The following is a 19,191-nucleotide window of genomic DNA, read 5'->3' as shown; positions in this document are numbered from 1 at the left end:
ATACATATAGTGGACAACAATGGAAATGGCATGTAGTTATATTATAGGTATATTAGCAGAATGTATGGGAATAAATAATTCTGCCAGAAGAATTCAGCATGAATAGTAAAGGGTTGGGCCAGATTTTGGGAAGGGTTATAGGTAAGGATGGCAGATTATTAAATTTGTTGTCTTTTGGCATCATGGTGGAGATGAATACATACAACTATATTGTCTGGAGTGATTTAGTTACAGGGGAACCTACAGTTTTAAAACAATATTGTCTGGGAATACTACTCGGGGAATATATATCTGCAGAACTATCTTTTCCTTAAAGCTCTTACCCATAAGCAGCATAATGCAAAGCAGTGTCCCCCTCGTCATCCCTGAGGTCAATGTTTGCATTGGCTTGAAGCAAAACCTTCACCACCTCCATGTAGCCTAAATGGGAGGCAACCTGCAAAGCTGTCCTGCCCTGATTCTTAATATCCACCTACCATGGAAAAAAGAAGCAATAAACAGTCATATAATATAGGCAAAGAGCTTGTATAATAAGCATCCTAAATTGATAGGCGTGCCTTTTTCCCTGGCATCATACAGCTCTATAAATCATTACATCTCTTATTTGTCACTTGAGGTTCTTTCTTTCAAGTACTGATGTGGAGATCATCTCAATAGGGATCACAGGATAATACTGACTTTAATGGCAACATTGCCAGTTTAACAAAAAAAGCCTTTATAATGTAAGGCAGCCTGCAGTTCTGGTTAGTATAATTCTAGGAATAAAAAACTTGCTGGGTGCTAGCCAGGAAAATCCAACTAAGCTACAGATACGCAAGCCCATGGAATACATCATTTAAAGAAAGTGTGCTGGCTATGCACCTTACCCCACTTGTTTTTATCCACAATTAAAGTTACCAAAATATATCTACAAATTGGATAGTATAGCACATGACAGTTGCTGGTAAGTACCTTGTCAGGGTATTTCTGGAGCATCTCCATGACTTTGGCTGTATCGCCCTGGGCTGCTTCAATAACCAAAGACGTTGGACTTTCACAATCAGTCTTCTGAGAAAGCAGCTTTTCTAATATTGAAACGAGGATGTCTGTCAAAGGAAATAATAAGCAACATTTTATTGTCTTATTTGTTCAGTAATTCAGCTTTTATACTCAGGGCCACCATCAGGAATCAAAGAAGGGCCAAGGGGGCCCCAGTTATTAAACCAAATGATCACCTGGGAATGAGGTTTCTACTAACAGCAGGTGGAAACTTTTATCTTTTATTTTTATCAGTCTAGCTTTCACATCACTAACATTGCTGGCAGACAAATATATCAGTGAGGATGATAAGCTGTGACAGTTGCAGCTTTTAGAAGCGTTAAATCACACCCACAGTGCCTACAAGCATTAGCATCTGTAGGGTAATACAAATGTGCATGAAGATATGCTCATGGCACACAAAAAAGACAGTGTAAAAGAACCTGAATCCTGGCAAGGAGCTTGCAATTCGTTTTAACTTCATTACTGACAGGCAGGTTTAAGGTAACTTTACACTGAACTTCTCCATCAAGTTACTCAGCCTTGATCACTTTCATTTACTGATGCAATAAATCATTTAATCTTTCCATTAGAGATAATTACATTCCATGTTCATATTTATCACATAAACAAGCTGAAAACACAGTCTCCCAAGTTCATATTCACTTATGTTTTTTCTTTTAATTAAAGGGATACTGTCATGGGAAAATTTTTTTTTCCAAAACACATCAGTTCATAGTGCTGCTCCAGCAGAATTCTGCACCGAAATCCAATTCTCAAAAGAGCAAACAGATTTTTTTATATTCAATTTTGAAATCTGACATGGGGCTAGACATATTGTCAATTTCCCAGCTGCCCCAAGTCATGTGACTTGTGCTCTGATAAACTTCAATCACTCTTTACTGCTGTAGTGCAAGTTGGAGTGATATCACCCCCCTCCTTTCCCCCCTCCAGCAGCCTAACAACAGAACAATGGGAAGGTAACCAGATAACAGCTCCCTAACACAAGATAACAGCTGCCTGGTAGATCTAAGAACAACACTCAATAGTAAAAACCCATGTCTCACTGAGACACATTCAGTTACATTGAGAAGGAAAAACAGCAGCCTGCCAGAAAGCATTTCTCTCCTAAAGTGCAGGCACAAGTCAAATGACCAGGGGCAGCTGGGAAGTTGACAATATGTCTAGCCCCATGTCAGATTTCAAAATTGAATATAAAAAAATCTGTTTGCTCTTTTGAGAAATGGATTTCAGTGCAGAATTCTGCTGGAGCAGTACTATTAACTAATTCATTTTGAATTTTTTTTTTTCCCCCATGACAGTATCCCTTTAAGGAAAAGGAAAAAACCTTATACTATAAGTAAATGTACAGCACTTCCGAAAACTCACTTTTAGACTCCTTGGCATTTTCAGTGGTCATGAGGTTGGCATCCTCTTCTCGCTGGTATGAGGTGAGGCAGGCAGGGTTGAAGGTCCAGGACTGCCCTCCAACAGAAACTCTCATGTCTCCATCCCCAAAAACTTTGATCACCTTACCAATTTGACCCAGAGCCTGTTACAACAAAATTTAAATATTAAACAAACCAGTCTGCTTCATGCTTTGATACAAGTACATCATACAGCCTAGGAAATATTAACTACCCAAACTTTTGCCAATGGCCATATCATCATTTGTGTAGCTATATACTAAGTAATGAATGTGGTATTTTAACCCTTCAAAACCGCAGAAACAGCGAACAGTTTGCTTGTGATGCATTGGTACAGTAACTTCCCAAAAGCAGCACAGTAAATAATGTTATTCCAAGAGTCAAGTCAAGAGTGACTTTATTGTCATTTCATCCATATACGTTTGTACAGTACACAGTGAAACGAAACAATGTTCCTCTAGGACCACGGTGCTACACACAACATAGATGTACCGGACAACAGACAAAAAGTGCAAAAATATGCAACTCCTGCAAGACAGGTCAGCACAGTGCAGGGACAGGACAAGACAGTGCACACTCAGCAGATGTAAAATGTAAAGTAAATAATGCTAAACGTCAGACATGATGGGTGTATCATTGTGACATGACAGTAGCAACAACATGATAAAGAACATGACAAAGTGCAGATGTGCTCATAGAGAACAACTGTATCCACTGGCTATTCATCCATACAATGGCGGACAGTGGCTGTGTAACGTTGTGGTATATAGTAAGGTCAGATGGAGTGTGTGTGTGTGAGAGATCTGTCTGGTCCCTGAGTATTCAGGAGCCTTATGGCTTGTAGGAAGAAACTGCACTTCTACACACACACACACTGGCTAGGACACAGTGTTAGTGACATGATGCACACATGCAGATAAACTAAGGAAAATAAACATGCTAATATTCTCCAAACATGTTAATATTCTCCAAAAACATAGAAGAGTTTTACAACTGACAAAGGTAGAATTTAAATCAGAGAAAGAACAGACAGAGCACAAGTACCACTGGCTTTATGCAGATGTAGGCAGAATCTGATGTGCCGAGTAGAGTAGAGACACCCTGGCATTGGTTCCTAAATGCACAAAATGTCTTCAAATAATATTAAGACAATCCAGCTAACCCAACATCCAATATATACTTTGGTGTATGAGAACAGGGGGGAGTAATGCACTTGGAGCAGGTTTTTACGAATGTAATGAACATCAGGTATCCTGCCTTGGTTGAGTTGACTGTACATAACGTACTATGGCATTTCAAATGTGTAGCCATTTATAATAGAAAACACAGTAACAAGACTGTGGCAAATAATGTATGTCAGAAAATTGTGTAAAAAAAGCTGAAAGCTGAAGCGTTACATTTTGTGGACTTTAGGTGATTAAACTTTCCCTACACAGAGAATATAAAAATCAGGCATGCAGACAAATCATTTCAATGAAACTGAAAATGAAACTTTAATGTAAATGTTGTACACAATAATAATGGGTTCTTTCTTTCATTAAGGTCTCCTGCATGCTGCAGATTTTTTTACCCAGATTTAGATTCTTTCTTTTTTTATAGGTTTTATTTTGTTTTATTGAATTTTAACATAACAAGAGGTTGAGAAAAGTAGAAAAGTTGGTGTACATTGAGCATCCATATCATACAGTGTAAGGATTACAGCATTCAGTGCAGCATAATTTAAATTACTCTGTGGTCTTAAATCGCTCTTAGCAGAGGGCTGAAAATCAGTATGGCTTGTTATGCGTAATAGATCTTGCCAGACTAACTTAATTTCTTTTTATGAGAAGGTAGAGACCTCTAGTCATGGGGCTAGACATTTTGTCAATTTCCCAGCTGCCCCTGGTCATGTGACTTGTGCCTGCACTTTAGGAGAGAAATGCTTTCTGGCAGACTGTTGTTTTTTGCTTCTCAATGTAACTGGATGTGTCTCAGTGAGACATGGGTTTTTACTATTGAGTGTTGTTCTTATATCTACCAGGCAGCTGCTATCTTGTTACCTTCCCATTGTTCTTTTGTTTGGCTGCTGGGGGGGAAAAGGGAGGGGGGGTGATATCACTCCAACTTGCAGTACAGCAGTAAAGAGTGATTGAAGTTTATCAGAGCACAAGTCACATGACTTGGGGCAGCTGGGAAATTGACAAAATGTCTAGCTCCATGTCAGATTTCAAAATTGAATATTAAAAAATCTGTTTGCTCTTTTGAGAAATGGATTTCAGTACAGAATTCTGCTGGAGCAGCACTATTAACTGATTCATTTAAAAAAAAATTTTTCCCATGACAGTATCCCTTTAAAGGTGAAACACCCCTTTAGGGAAATAAGAAGGCAATGACTGTAATGGTTTCCCAATTACTTTCATTTGGAAATTATATTTAAATACTTGTGTTACCAAATACAATAACAAGCCAAATTGAACCATATATGTTGTGTTAGAATAACACCGGGCTCTATAATAGCATGGTTTTATGTATAAGGACTAATTACTTCCTGTCACTCACAGAAACCATATCATCTGTCCACTCCCCATGACCAACTTGGAGCTTCTTCACTGCATTCATGTTATCCATCACACGCACACCATCACCAACCAAAAAGCTGTTTTGCTAAAAAGGAAAAAAAATAATAATAAGGATTTCCTAATATATGTGTAAAGCAAAAGCCAAGCAACTAATAAAAATATAAATGCATATAGGCTTTGGCAGAAAGCACGTTCACTCAGTAACACAGGGCCCGTGTGTTCTCTTATAGAGACATTCCATGAAGCAAAGTCATAGAGGAAAGCCCTGTGAATGAGGCGGAATATGTCTATCCTTCATAAATCTGCCAACTGACACTCGCAGATAAGTCAAGGATTTTGGTAACATATTACTTCATTGGGTTAGAAAATGCTGTTTGGAATGTTACTTTAAAAATGATAATTTATAAAGTGACAAAGGATCCAATAAACCAGCCTTTGTGGCTTCTTATTTCCTAAACTCTTTCCCTACAGCACAGACAGTAAGCTCATTCCTGCCAAGTTCACATTATTTGTCTTAGACATTCTGTTCCAATTACATATCTCCGCCACTTCGTCTAGAATGGTGTTTAAACGTAATCACCTCATATTTATGCCCTTTAATGTCTGCAGTCTGTAGAGGCTTTCAAGACCAACAGCCCAACTGACTAGTCTCGCAAGTAGGTTAAACTTTAAATCCTATAATGAATTCATCAACAGACACATGCACAATCCTAAACAAGAGCAATGTCAGCAATATCATTCAGCATTGTTTAGTGGGAAGCCCTAAATCTTCTAATAAATAAATAAACAATCCCTGGGCTTCCATGTTTTATATTCATTTTGATAAGGTAGGCAGATTGTGGCTGGGTAAGCAAACCTGATGGTGAGATGAAACCCGACTCCTTTGCTGCTAAGGGTGGTGGCAGACAGGGAGATTAGTCGCCCATCGACAAATCTTTGCTTCTGTGGCAACTAATCTCCTCGAAATGCCTTCCCGCCGACAAGAATACAAATCTCCAGCAGGATGGCATACGAATTACTTCGGATTTCCAAAGTCACCCAAAGTTTCCTCATGAGGCAACTTTGCGTGACTTTTTAAGAGCCCCCTAAAATCCTGCGCCCAAGGCCCGGGCCTTGGTGGCCTTTCCACGAATCCGTGCCTGCTTAGAGTTCACATCAAGGCCCCCTCATAGGTGAAGTGGAGATTACACTATAACCTATGCTCAAAACACTTTTATCATCCCAGAATGAATACCTACTCTACCAACAGTATAAAAAACAGGTTATGGGTTTAATACACTAAAATGACTACTCAAAGGAGTCCAAAAATTACTAGATTTGGCACTTGGTTTATCAGATGTGAATATCTGGGCATGGGCAGGTCACACAGCATTCGTTTTTGGGATCTATGAAATGAGTACGAGGTGCCATAACCATGGATTATAATATAATTTCTACACTATATTCCTGTAAGGAGTTATGGTCATTAGCACTCATGCTGTGTCCTGCAAGTAGTGTCTAGTTATCTTATGCCCCTGTAAACTGTATTAAATAGTTAGCTCTTCTGGTTAATAATTGGATTTAATCATTGGCTTAACTTGATGTTACTGGGCTCTACTGCAAATTGATTTTAGGGCCTCGTATCTAGAGGTTGTCCTTTTTACCACTACTGCTAATTAATTAGGGCCCATGGGGCCTCCTATACCATCTGGGTCCCCCTGGGTCTTCTTCCTCTGTAGTTAAACCTCTGCATTTACATAGAAGGACCCATTTCGGCGCAAGTTTATCCCATTTGTTTCCCCTTGCAACTAGGGCCAGCAAATTCTATATTTTGAGCTAAGTATAGGTTTAAATATAGGTTTTCTAAGTTTTTACTTTTTATTTTTGTTAACTGTTTGTTATATTTACTGTATGTCCTTTTTGTTACAGTTTTTTTTGTTCATATGCACTGTTTATAGTATTAAATATAACATTTAATAAGCTTTGTCTTTGATGCTCTAAAACAGTAATCCCCAACCAGTGGCTTGTGAGCAACATGTTGGTCACCAACCCATTTCATGTTGCTTCCAGTGGCCTCAAATCAGGTGCTCATTATTTAATTTCCGGCTTGTAGGCAAATTTTTAAGGAACAAAAACCATGTGCCCTACCAAAGAGAGACTTCTGCTGTTTGCCAGTCCACAGCTACCAAATAGTCAATCGGTGTCCTTATTTGGGACACCCTATGAGCTTTTTTCATGCTTGTGTTATTCCCCAACTCTTTTTACAGTTGAATGTGGCTCATGGGTAAAAAAAGGTAGGGGATCTGGGTCTGGCATAGCCCCCTGCATGCTGATTAACCACTTTACTGCTGTTAGGAAGAGTGCATGTTTCAATTGCATTAACCCTTTTATTGCTAGACTACTTGGTGTTAATCTGAGGCATCTCTCATCATTGGTAGCAAGGTTATATGAATTATACAGGCGTTGGTTGGTCTTTGGGGTACTGTTGCACTAGTCTAACATGTAAGATGAGCAACAGACTGAGCTAATGACCCCCTGATAGCCACACATGTGCAGCTGTAAGTGCCATTATCTTAACAGCTTCAAATACTAAAGACTATTTGTTGCACATAGTAATGTTCTGGATCATTTAACAAGTGTGCTTTCAGCACTCATTATTTCATAAATACCAGAAATAATTTAGCCACCCAAATTGTACTGTAAAAAGTTCAGTGCTCCCCCCCCCCCCAATTGTGTTGGTATCATACTTTATTGATATGGTGCAGACATATTTACAGAGATTATATATCATTCAAATCAGTCTCTGCCCCAGTGAAGCTTACAACCTTAGGTTCCTATCACATTCACACAACATACCATTGAGTCATTTTGATCAGAAGTCAATTCACCTGTCTGTATGTATTGATTTAAAGAAAGATTTCTCCAAATACGAAAATAAACAAATCTTTCCTTTCCTGGATTTGCGTTCCATACCTTTGTTAGAGCCCCAGGATGAAAAGTCCATCGAGTCTCGCTGTTGTACTGAACTCTGACATCACCTCGCTCTGTAATTCTGTGAACTGTTCCAGTCTGACCTATAAACTGCGCAGACCAACAAATACTTTAGACTAACACAAAGGCTTAACCACATTTTACAAATGATCATCAAATGATTTCATCCTTACTGACAGTAGCACTACTACAGGGGTTGCTACGGGTCACAGCGGTACCAGGGCTCAAGTGGGGCCCCATATGCACAAAGATTGAGATCTGTATTCATTAATAAAATAAACTGCACCATACATGGGTCAACACACTCCCTCCCATCTGCATTAGTTAAACGGCATGGGGGCACAAAGTGGCTGAGACAAAAAACTGCCAAACAATAGTTATAAGTGTGATATTTAGAGGTCCATCCTCAGATACTCCTATAAGATGTGGGATTCGTTCTTTTTCAAAATGTGATATCATAAGTTAAAATAATAATTTTTTTCAACAGTGGGTTAAAGAACTATGCTTGGTTAGTACATCGGCATTTATCCAAATCAATATATTTAGGAAAAGCCACTTGTCTTAAATATGCACAGTCACCAAATACTGCCATTGTAGGACTGTCAGAACAAGGAGGACTTTTTGGTGGCTTGAATATTTTGCAATATAGGGACAAACAAATCCTGTTTTGTTTTTGGTACTTAAATAGTATATGCACAAGTCTTGGGGGCAGATTTAATAAGCTCGAGTGAATAGTTCGAATGCAAAAATATTAGAATTTCGAAGTAATATTTTGGGTACTTCGACCATCGAATTGGTCGAATTCGATGGAATCGAATGATTGGAACGATTCGAAATAAAAATCGTTCGACCATTCGATAATCGAAATACTGTCTCTTTAAAAAATCCTTCGACTCAATACTTTGCCAAATAAAAGCTACCGAATTAAATGTTAGCCTATGGGGACATTGTAGATAGGTTTTGGGCACTTTTTATGATCGAATAAAAATCATTAGATCGATCGCTTGAAATCGTTCGATTCGAAGGATTTCATCGTTTGATCAAATGATTTTTATTCGATCGTTCGATCGAACCTTTTGCACTGAAGTCCTTCGAATTTGATATTCGAATTCGAAGGTTTTTTTAACCCTCGAAATTTGACCCTTGATAAATCTGACCCTTAAAGGCTAGAAATGCTGTATTTTGTATACTAAATATAAACATGAACTTACTGCACCACAAGCCTAATCAAACAAATGATTTATGCTTTCAAAGTTGGCTACAGGGGGTCACCATCTTGTAACTTTGTTAAACATCTTTGAAAGACTAAGACTGTGCACATGCTCAGTGTGGTCTGGGCTGCTTAGGGATCATCATAAACAAAGCTGCTTGAGTTCTGCATGGCTGGGAAGTAAGGCCGGGGCTCCCCCTGCTGTTCATAAGTATGATTGTTTCCCTGCTCAGCAGTTAGGGACCATCTGACAATTCCTATCCACAGCAGTAAATGAAGGGAGAATTTCACTGCATATAGTCAGGTTTCTTATAAAAACGGTACAAATTTTTTAGTTAATGTATATAGGAGATTTTTTCTTTTTCATTAAAGAAAGTAAAAATAGGATTTTATTTTTTTGCCTTTACAAGCCCTTTAATGTACTATTTATACAGTATATTGAATGATGGATAAGAGCAGATGACTTCTTGCTTTTTATAAGTGTTGTAGTCATACCTTCATTGCACCCCTATATGACAACAACTTTCCCTATTGCTATTGCCATTACCTCTGCCATTTTAGGGTTCCATCCCCCATGTCCTTCCTGCATTTCTCTTAAGATTTCAATATCTAAAAGACATTTCACTTTGTCTCCATGCTGAAATGGGTATCTTTCTGAGCTCTCCTTTCTTTGCAGCTCTGCAGGTTTACCTGAAATAAAGGATACAGACAAAACCAAATTACACTGAATATATGTTTAAGTCACATCACACATGTTAAAGGGATAATGTCATGGGAAAACATGTTTTTTCCAAAATGCATCAGTTAATAGTGCTGCTCCAACAGAATTCTGCACTGAAATCCATTTCTCAAAAGAACAAACAAATTTTTTTATATTCAATTTTGAAATCTGACATGAGGCTAGATACATTGTCAGTTTCCCAACTGCCCCAGTCATGTGACTTGTGCCTGCACTTTAGGATGGAACTACTTTCTGGCAGGCTGTTATTTCTCCTACTTAATGTAACTGAATCAGTCCCAGTTGGACTTGGCTTTTACTATTGAGTGCTGTTCTTAGATCTTCCAGGCAGCTGTTATCTTGTGTTAGGGAGCTGCTATATCGTTACCTTCCCATAGTTCTGCTGTTAGGCTGCTGGGGGGGGGGGGAAGGGAGGGGTGATATCACTTCAACTTGCAGTACAGCAGTAAAGAGTGACTGAAGTTTATGAGAGCACAAGTCACATGACTGGGGCAGCTGGGAAACTGACAATATGTCTAGCCCCATATCAGATTTCAAAATTCAATATAACAAAATCTGTTTGCTTTTTTGAAAAATGTATTTCAATGCAGAATTCTGCTGGAGCAACACGATTAACTGATGTGTTTTGAAAAAAAACATGTTTTCCCATGACAGTATCCCTTTAATGCGAAACAGTTCTGTACATACCAAGCTTGGGCAAGTGATCCTTGTAATAATGTCCTCCTGGAGCATCAGTAATACACTTAAGATCCACCTTTCCCTTGTGGCCAACTCTGTACACATTAGTGGTACCATCAGTCCATGTTACACTTGCCACACTGCGGCCAGTTTCTACATCCCAGCCACGAATATCTACGACTCGGCCAACTTTACCTTCCCCACCTGGAAAAAAATTACAGGTCAATCAAGTAAAACTCAGCAACTACTGCTAAAAATATAGTTACAATGTTGTTATTTTCTTTGAAAGAAGAAAGATCTACTGTACTTTATGTTATAGGGCCTATGGTACAAACCTAGTGGTACTGTAACTTTCTGGCAGTGAAGGTTACAGAGGGGTCATTTACAAAGACCCAGGGAAATAGTAAAAGAGCACTAAGGGTAAAATGCCACGAATGCTTTTCATCAGATTTTGTGGGTTGAATTTTATCTGATCCTCCTTGCAACAGTGTGTATCAGCAAGAGATTTTGTAGAACGCTACAAAATCTGCAGGAAGGAATTTTTCCCTCTATAGTGCTTGACCAGGCCTGAATAGTATATTTTATAATACATGAGTGGTACTCAGTTTGAAGCCTTGTGTCTTTAATTATTTATATATATCCTTATAATTTATATTATAATACATACTAAGAGTTCCCTATATAACTCAGCCGGCAGCCTTGTTCCTTTATATGGCCACAGAACCCCTCAATGACTTTTAATATCCTTATTTACAGTAGGGGGTACATTATGCCGTATAATACAGGAGTGATAAACAGAGTTCCCTGTATAACTCAGCCTGCAGCCTTGTGCCTTTATATGGTCACAGAACAACCCCTCAGTGACTTCTAATATCCTTATCATTTACAGTAGGGGTACATTATCCCTTATAATACATGAGTGATACTCCGAGTTCCCTGTATAACTCAGCCTGCAGCCTTGTGCCTTTATATGGTCACAGAACAACCCCGTCAGTAACTTCTAATATCCTTATCATTTACAGTAGGGGGTACATTATCCCTTATAATACATAAGTGATACTCAGAGTTCCCTGTATAACTCAGCCTGCAGCCTTGTGCCTTTAAATGGTCACAGAACAACCCCTCAGTGACTTCTAATATCCTTATCATTTACAGTAGGGGGTACATTATCCCTTATAATACATGAGTGATACTCAGAGTTCCCTGTATAACTCAGCCTGCAGACTTGTGCCTTTAAATGGTCACAGAACAACCCCTCAGTGACTTCTAATATCCTTATCATTTACAGTTGGGGGTACATTATCCCTTATAATACAGGAGTGATACTCAAAGTTCACTGTATAACTCAGCCTGCAGACTTGTGCCTTTAAATGGTCACAGAACTCCTCAGTGACTTCTAATATCCCTTTTATCATTATAATACAGTGAAACCTCAATTTTACATGTCCTTTTTACATGTAACTTTTAAGTAAACGTTTAGTATGTTATATAATGGCCAATTCTAAGCAACTTTTCAATTGGTTTTCATTATTTCTTTTGTTGTGTTTTTGAATTATTTTCCTTCCTCGTCTACATCTTTCCAGCTTTCAAATGGGGGTCACTGACCCCATCTAAAAAACAAATGCTATGTAAGGCTACAAATTTACTGTTATTGCTACTTTTTAATGACTCATTTATCTATTCAGGCCTCTCCTATTCATATTCCAGTCTCTTCTTCAAACCAGTGCATGGTTGCTATGGTAATTTGGACCCTAGCAACCAGACTGCTGAAATTCCAAACTGAAGAGATGCTGAATAAAAAGGTAAATAACTCAAAAACAACAAATAATAGAAAATGAAAACCAATTGCAAATTGTCTCAGAATATCACCTCTCTACACCATACTAAAAGTTAACTCAAAGGTGAACAACCCTTTTAGGGGGGCCCAGTTGTAAATTTATGTACCGGGGCCCTTAGGGGTCTAGTTATGCCACTGGCGGTTTTAGCTCGAGTATTTTCAGTTTGGATTTTTAGTGGCTTTGGAGCATAATAAATCTCGAAAAATTCGAGTTTTTGTTTCTTCCTCTAAAATAAAAACACTTTGGGGCTTATGTGTTGTTTATTTCTTTTTTAAAGTGTTTGCAGTGTCCTTAGCTGATGACTACTTTGCACTAATGTAATATCAAGCATGTTTTTTTTTTGATTGGTACATACCATCTTGGTTTCCCCATTCCCAGTCAGGACCACGCACCACTTTTGCACCTTGGAAGATTCCTTTTAACACAATCCGTGGCAAGCCCTGCCGTGTGCTCAGTATGACTCTGCAGAAAAAAAAGATGTAGAAGGCTATTCTAAAAACGCAATTAGCAATAACAATAGCAGCCCTATGCAACTTTTTATTTTTTAGTTTGGGCACACTAAGGATCTAGACCCAAGGGCTAACATTGTGGGGTTGAGGGGACCTGTGTCAGAGGGAGGCCCAAAGAGACGGAAAGAAGATGATAATTTGCGGGTTGTATTGTGGATGGGCTTAGTTATAATGGGTGGACCTAGGTTGGCTCAGGGCATGCATGCAGTGGACATTTTTTTCCATTTTACTATGTATCCAGTGGGAAAAAAATTGATGAATCTTTATACAATGTCTACTTAAAATTAACCCAAAAGGATTGTTTTGCCTCTAGTGATTATATCTTAGTTTGGGTGAAGTACAAGGTAATCTTTTATTAATGCAGAGAAAACGGAAATCAATTCTATAAACCTGAAATATTTGAATTATTTGATTAAAATTGAGTCTATGGGAGATATATATCTCAAAATAACAGCAGCCCAGAGCAAAGCACTGAAGGAAGTAAATTCAGACAGAAGGACAGAAATTAAGAGCACTGTCTCACAAAAATATGGGGCTCAAAAAAAACTGTCTCATGCAGCGGGTCTCATGTTTTTTTGAGCCACACACTATTTAGTCCAACTTATTTTGATATACATGGGTACTGTATAACCCAAAATGTGGCAAAACTCTATATTAGAGACCCTGCAGCTGTGGTCACAAGTGCATGGATCAGACTGCACTAACATAACATGATGGTGGGGACCAGATTTTTTTAATAAGGGGTCCTGAAAATTTTACATTATGCCACTGACAGTAATGAATAATTAACAGTGAATAAACCCAAGTCCTGCTAGGAAAATCACTGCACAAAATGGGTAATAAACACTGAATTAACCCTAGATACAGGATCAGACTGGGCCGGCCGGACACTGGGAAAAAACCTGGTGGGACACCAGCTCTTGTAGGGGGTGGAGTGGTGTCCAGAAACAGCAACCCCGGTGGGCCCTGAGTTTCCCACTCCGATCCTGCCTTGAAATACCAGTAAGATCCCTGAACGAAATGGATAATGTATGTAATTACCCTAATCATTGCCATAACTGCAGGGTGAGTTTGGAAGGAAAAATAATTAAGAACACAGCAATGTTGGTTAAACTGTTACACCTCACTGGTTGTATATATAAATTCTGAATCTGTAATATTGATTTTAATCAAAAACGAGTAACATCAATTCTTAGAAACAAACAGCAAGAAGCTGCAAAGGTATATCATGTTCTATATAAAGGTAGTATGGGTAAGATATCTGCTACAAATGTGAAACATTGTGAGGTATTTCAAAACATGGTAGTCTCTTCAGGGAAAGTCAGGGCTGTATATCGGTCTAATGCCCCCTCTAGTGGTAAGCAAAATAATACTTTAACAACACAAACTATTCCCGTATACACAAAAACATGTCCCTTTGTGATCATTCAGGTACAATTCTACCCCCGTCTGGCTGCACTCTGTATCAAATAAAACATTTTAGCCAAAGTGTAGACCATAGCATCCTCTTCCGCTCCCTAATTTGAGAGTTTGAATGACACTTGCCTCCGGACCCTCAACTCACGTAGTGATATATTCACCAGGGCAGTACAGGTCTCTGTTCTCTTAAATTGAAGGCTATGTGCAGAAATGGCTGACTGGGCCATTTTTTGCACTTTGTAGCTTCTATTAAAGGGTAAAGGGTATCCATCACCTAAAAAAATTATTCACAATCCTATTTTATCACATTAGTCAAGCAAAATTAACTTTTATTACACTATATAAATTATTTGAATCTTGTTTCTTCCAGTCATTCATAATTACTAGGGATGGGCGAATTTGACACATTTAGTTTCGCCAAAAATTTGCCGCCGGCGAAATGTCGCCGACGCCCATTAAAATCTATGGGCGTTATAAAATGTTGTTGTGCGGTGAAATTTTTTTGTCACGCGGCAAAATTGTTTTGACGCACGTCTTTTTTTCTTTTGACGCATGACGCCATACAAGTCTATGGGCGTCATTTTTGACAGCTGAGATGTTTAAATGAGCTTACAACAGATATGAATGCTTTAATAAAAAATAGAAATTGGATTTCATGTTTAATTTGAAAAGGACTTTTATTATACAGATTTTTGTGTCTGGATGACAGGTCCACTTTAAGTAAATTACCCATAATGCTGACCAAAATGGACATCAAATTCTTAAACCAGACCTTTTCATCTACTGGGTTCTACCTCCTTTTAGTAGAGTGATTGTACACATGTAGGAACAGTCCTAGATGATTTACACCTCTGTACTTCCTTTGATTAGCTCATCAGAATGTACAGTCCTGCGTTCAGCGCCTACACGCGCCTGTGTGAGTACAGCCCCATTGGAAAAAAAGTAATGCGTCTATTCCTGCGCTCCCCTGCGGCTGAACGCCGAAAAACGGAACGCAGGGGAGCGCAGGTAAAAACGCTCATGTGTAAAAGCCCTTAAGCCTTTTTTTTTTTAACACAATCACTTCATTTCAGGGGCTCAAAAGTAATTGGATAATTGACTCAAAGACTATTTCATGGGCAGGTGCCGGCAATTCCTTCATTATGAATTAAAGCTGAAAGTTTGGTAATGTACAGAACCAAAATTAGAAAAAAAAATTCTCTGTCCAAAGATTTATGGGCCAAACTGTCTATGTATTACTTTATAAAGTGCTTCATGGACACACGGCACTGTAGAATATTACAATGTAGAATATGACATGCAGGGACTACAAGCATAATAATAATAAAAAGTACAAATATACAGAGATTAACTAATTAATATATTTTTGCTTAAAATTGACTTTGTGGGAAATGGCCTTCTCTTGATTTGGGGCTTTCTGGATATTGAGCTTCTGCATAAGACATACCTGTATTTCTTGAACCGCAACTGAGCACCTGCAGTATTTGTGAGACTACGCTGTAGATTACGGTTTAGCAACACCTGGACGGCCTTTTACTAATTATCAAGGTCAAGAAAAAAAACTAGCTTATTTAAAAAAAAAAAATGCAACCCAAATAGTCACAATGGCATGATTTGAAGGCTATTCTACAAAAAAAATTTTGATATTTTATTAGCAGGTATAAAATTATGCAGATTTGACTGCACTAGGGGCAAAACAATTTAAAGGGAGCCACAAAGTGTTGCCATAAACTAAATTGGTTTTGGAAGTTTAAATAAACAAGTAAAAGGCGGCTTTCCATGTGGTAAGTGTAGGACGTGCAAAAATATAAAAAAGGGCCATGTATTTATTTTTAGGTGTGCTTTTTGGTATTTAAGATAGATTTGGCCACCTACTTATAGGGCCAAATCAGATTGATCCGATACAGTAGGGCCTATAGAGGCTTTTCATACCTGCCTGACTGTTATCAAGCAACTTTCGACCAGATATCAGTGGGGCATGCCCATTGGTGGACCAGAAAAGGATTTTATTGTACCATGTAAAGTATGTCCAACTTTAACGGTTTCCCACTTCAATGTTACTTACATACCACAAAGAAACAGTCTTTAATCCCCAACATACACTGATTGAAAAGGAGTATTGTTCCTATAGTATCAAACGATAAATGGCTATGGATTTAGATCTCTATCCTTTGAAGTATATCAGTGCTTTTATTACGGCTTGGTTTGTATGATCATATAATGAATGGCTTGAGGGACATGCATACCAAAGCCAAACGGCATATTAACAGAATGAATTAGCTGTGAGCACCAAGACCAGCAGAGGGGCTAACCCCACAGTCATCTGTGCAGAATATGATATAATTTCTCAGCTATAGGGTAGTACCTTTTATATTGTTACATAATATTAGGAACCACTAAAATGATATGAAGATATAAAAGTGCATAATATTTAATTACTATAAAATATTATAATTTACTAATTATCAAGCTTCATAAAAGTTTCCAGCAAAAAGATATTCACGCTACATTCTGAATCACAGGGGTGAAGTCTATTTCTACATAGCTCTGCCAGAGCTCAACTACAGTAAATAAAAATAAAATACCTCTACTTAGTCACCGTTAAGGATATAATTTCTTAAACATCTAGATATTCTTGATTTGCAAGTGTTATGGGAAGGATATCATTTCTTAATGGATAAAACAATATTATACCTCGACAAGTTCATCTGAATTGTAGGCAAAAATTCTAGGACAACTTGTACCCAATCAGAAGCTAAAAATTTATATTAGATGTTTCCCTTGATTTTGAACACTGCTACAGTATAAGGATAATGTCACATGAGAGGTTTTGTTTCCCATGTGAAATAGTTTCCTGTTCTGGCAACAAATGGCCCAAATATAAATAATTCTATAGCAAACCATGGGAATGGATAAAGGCAATACATCCCATGCAACGTTAACCTTGCAACCACACCTAAACAAATCACTGCATTGTCAACACTGTCATTGATGTAGTGCAAAAGTCACTGTTTTGCTAAAGAGTTGGTGTGGTTACCTATGAGGGAGCTGCCATATCTGTGCAGCAGGAGTCCGTTAGCATTAGAAACTCTAACTGACAGGTTGAGTAGGGACAGTCAGGTTGGCAAAACAGTCAGGTTTAGGAACTGCAAGTAACAATTACTTACAAAAGCAGAACGATTAACGAAAATCGATCAACATGACCTATAGCTAACTTTTCATGTGGATTAATATTTTGAAATATAATTTTTAGTGTCAGTATCACTTTAAGTATGCTTTATCAGAAAGGTCTATATAAATACAACAGTAAACCCTCAGTAATGCCCAGCAGTAATGCTACCCTGAGCTACACATGGGCTTCTGTATCAGACTTCCTGTTTTCAGCATAGACCTCCAGGGCTAGGGCTTGAGCATGCTCAGTTTGTTCCTCTTTTCCTCCCTGCTGTAATATGAGCCCAGAGCAATGAGTGAGCAGGGAAAGACTCAGGCAGGAAGTGATGTCACAACAAGCTAATATGGCAGCTATTATCCTAAACAAACAGAGAGAGTTTCTAAAGCTGTTTACTCTGGTATGGTAAAGCATTCTACAGAATAAATATAGTTGTATAGTTTGCCCTATTGTGGCTAATCTGTTGGCAGTAAACTGCTTCAGCAGCTTCCCTTCTCATTTAATGCATGCATTCTGTGCATTAGAGCTGCCTATGGGATAAATGGGAGTTGTTGGACAAATGGATGTCAGTTGAATTCATATTTTCTGTACTATTTTTATGGCCAAAACAGTAGGTAAAAGGGCAATAGTGATATAAACCAGTTCATTCCCCCTCCCCATGTAAAGTGTATTTTCAATACTATAATGTCTCAAGGGGTCTTTTTTTTTTGCTGTGCTCCGTATGACACACTAAAGAGCAGACAGTATTATCTAAATGGATTCATTTAAGACTGGTGGTCACAATGTGGAGGTATGTTCATTTCAGGAATCTAATTCATGAACATGTCTTATCATCACTCTAGGAGTGAAAAACAAGTTTGGGTGACTACAGTTCCTCTTTAACTGCTTGAATACCAAGTTGAGGAGTATGGAGTGTAAGTGCTGGATGAACGGAGCATCAGGATTATGTAATCTGTCACTAGAAATGACTACTGAATATCTTATGATTTATTGGCAACAACAACAAATATTAAAGCTTAATGCGGAAGTACATCACAAGGGCAGGCAAACAAATGCTTCAGTACATGGAGCCAAGAAATTATAATCAGAATGAAGAAAAGTTAAAAAAAAAACACTGGGCCACTTTATATATGATCAGAATTCAAGGAAACAAAACTGTCAACTCTAGCAAAATGCAAGGTGACCGCTGCTAGGCAGTAAATCCCATTACAAATAAATGTTCTCTTGGTCTGGTACTTACGGTCTGGAATGGGCGGTCTCATATCTCTCAAAGGTATGGGACAAATCGTGCTTGTTGTTCATGTAGCACTGTGTGCACAGATCATAGTCAAAACAGACTTTGCACTTCCAGCGCATGCCACGGATTCCATGCTTCTTGCAGCAGTCGCAAATGATGTTGGGATGGCGGACACCTAAGGCACAACATAACTTCTGGTGAACAAGTCAGTACAGACTATATCTCCGGATGTGCAAACTCAATAGACTCAAAACAACATAGTCTATGTCCCTATGCTTGCTATTCCTTAAATGTTATGTAAATAAACTCTAATTCCAACAAAGTTTTGAATAAGAATTTTGTAATACAGTAGTCATGGAAGTTTAAGATCACAAAAACATCTTAAAACATGACTTGCTACTGAGTGTACAGGTGCTCCTG

General features: G+C 38.3%; 1 protein-coding gene across 3 annotated transcripts in view; it reads right to left on the bottom strand.

The window, feature by feature from the left end:
- mib2.S (MIB E3 ubiquitin protein ligase 2 S homeolog) overlaps positions 1 to 19,191 on the bottom strand; it is a 67,867-nt gene that overhangs the window by 18,684 nt on the left and 29,992 nt on the right. For 2 of the 3 annotated variants that reach the window (NM_001127864.1, XM_018226764.2), the window contains 9 exon segments: positions 324 to 472; positions 952 to 1,085; positions 2,407 to 2,569; positions 4,983 to 5,087; positions 7,955 to 8,062; positions 9,730 to 9,872; positions 10,609 to 10,803; positions 12,793 to 12,899; positions 18,775 to 18,946. In NM_001127864.1, coding sequence (NP_001121336.1) covers positions 324 to 472; positions 952 to 1,085; positions 2,407 to 2,569; positions 4,983 to 5,087; positions 7,955 to 8,062; positions 9,730 to 9,872; positions 10,609 to 10,803; positions 12,793 to 12,899; positions 18,775 to 18,946 — 1,276 coding nt within the window. 3 annotated transcript variants of the gene reach the window in all.

The sequence above is a fragment of the Xenopus laevis genome, chromosome 7S, assembly GCF_017654675.1.
Source record: "Xenopus laevis strain J_2021 chromosome 7S, Xenopus_laevis_v10.1, whole genome shotgun sequence".
NCBI classification, from domain to species: Eukaryota; Metazoa; Chordata; class Amphibia; order Anura; family Pipidae; genus Xenopus; species Xenopus laevis.
Note: the sequence above shows the minus strand (reverse complement) of the source record. Positions and strands in the feature narration are given on the sequence as shown.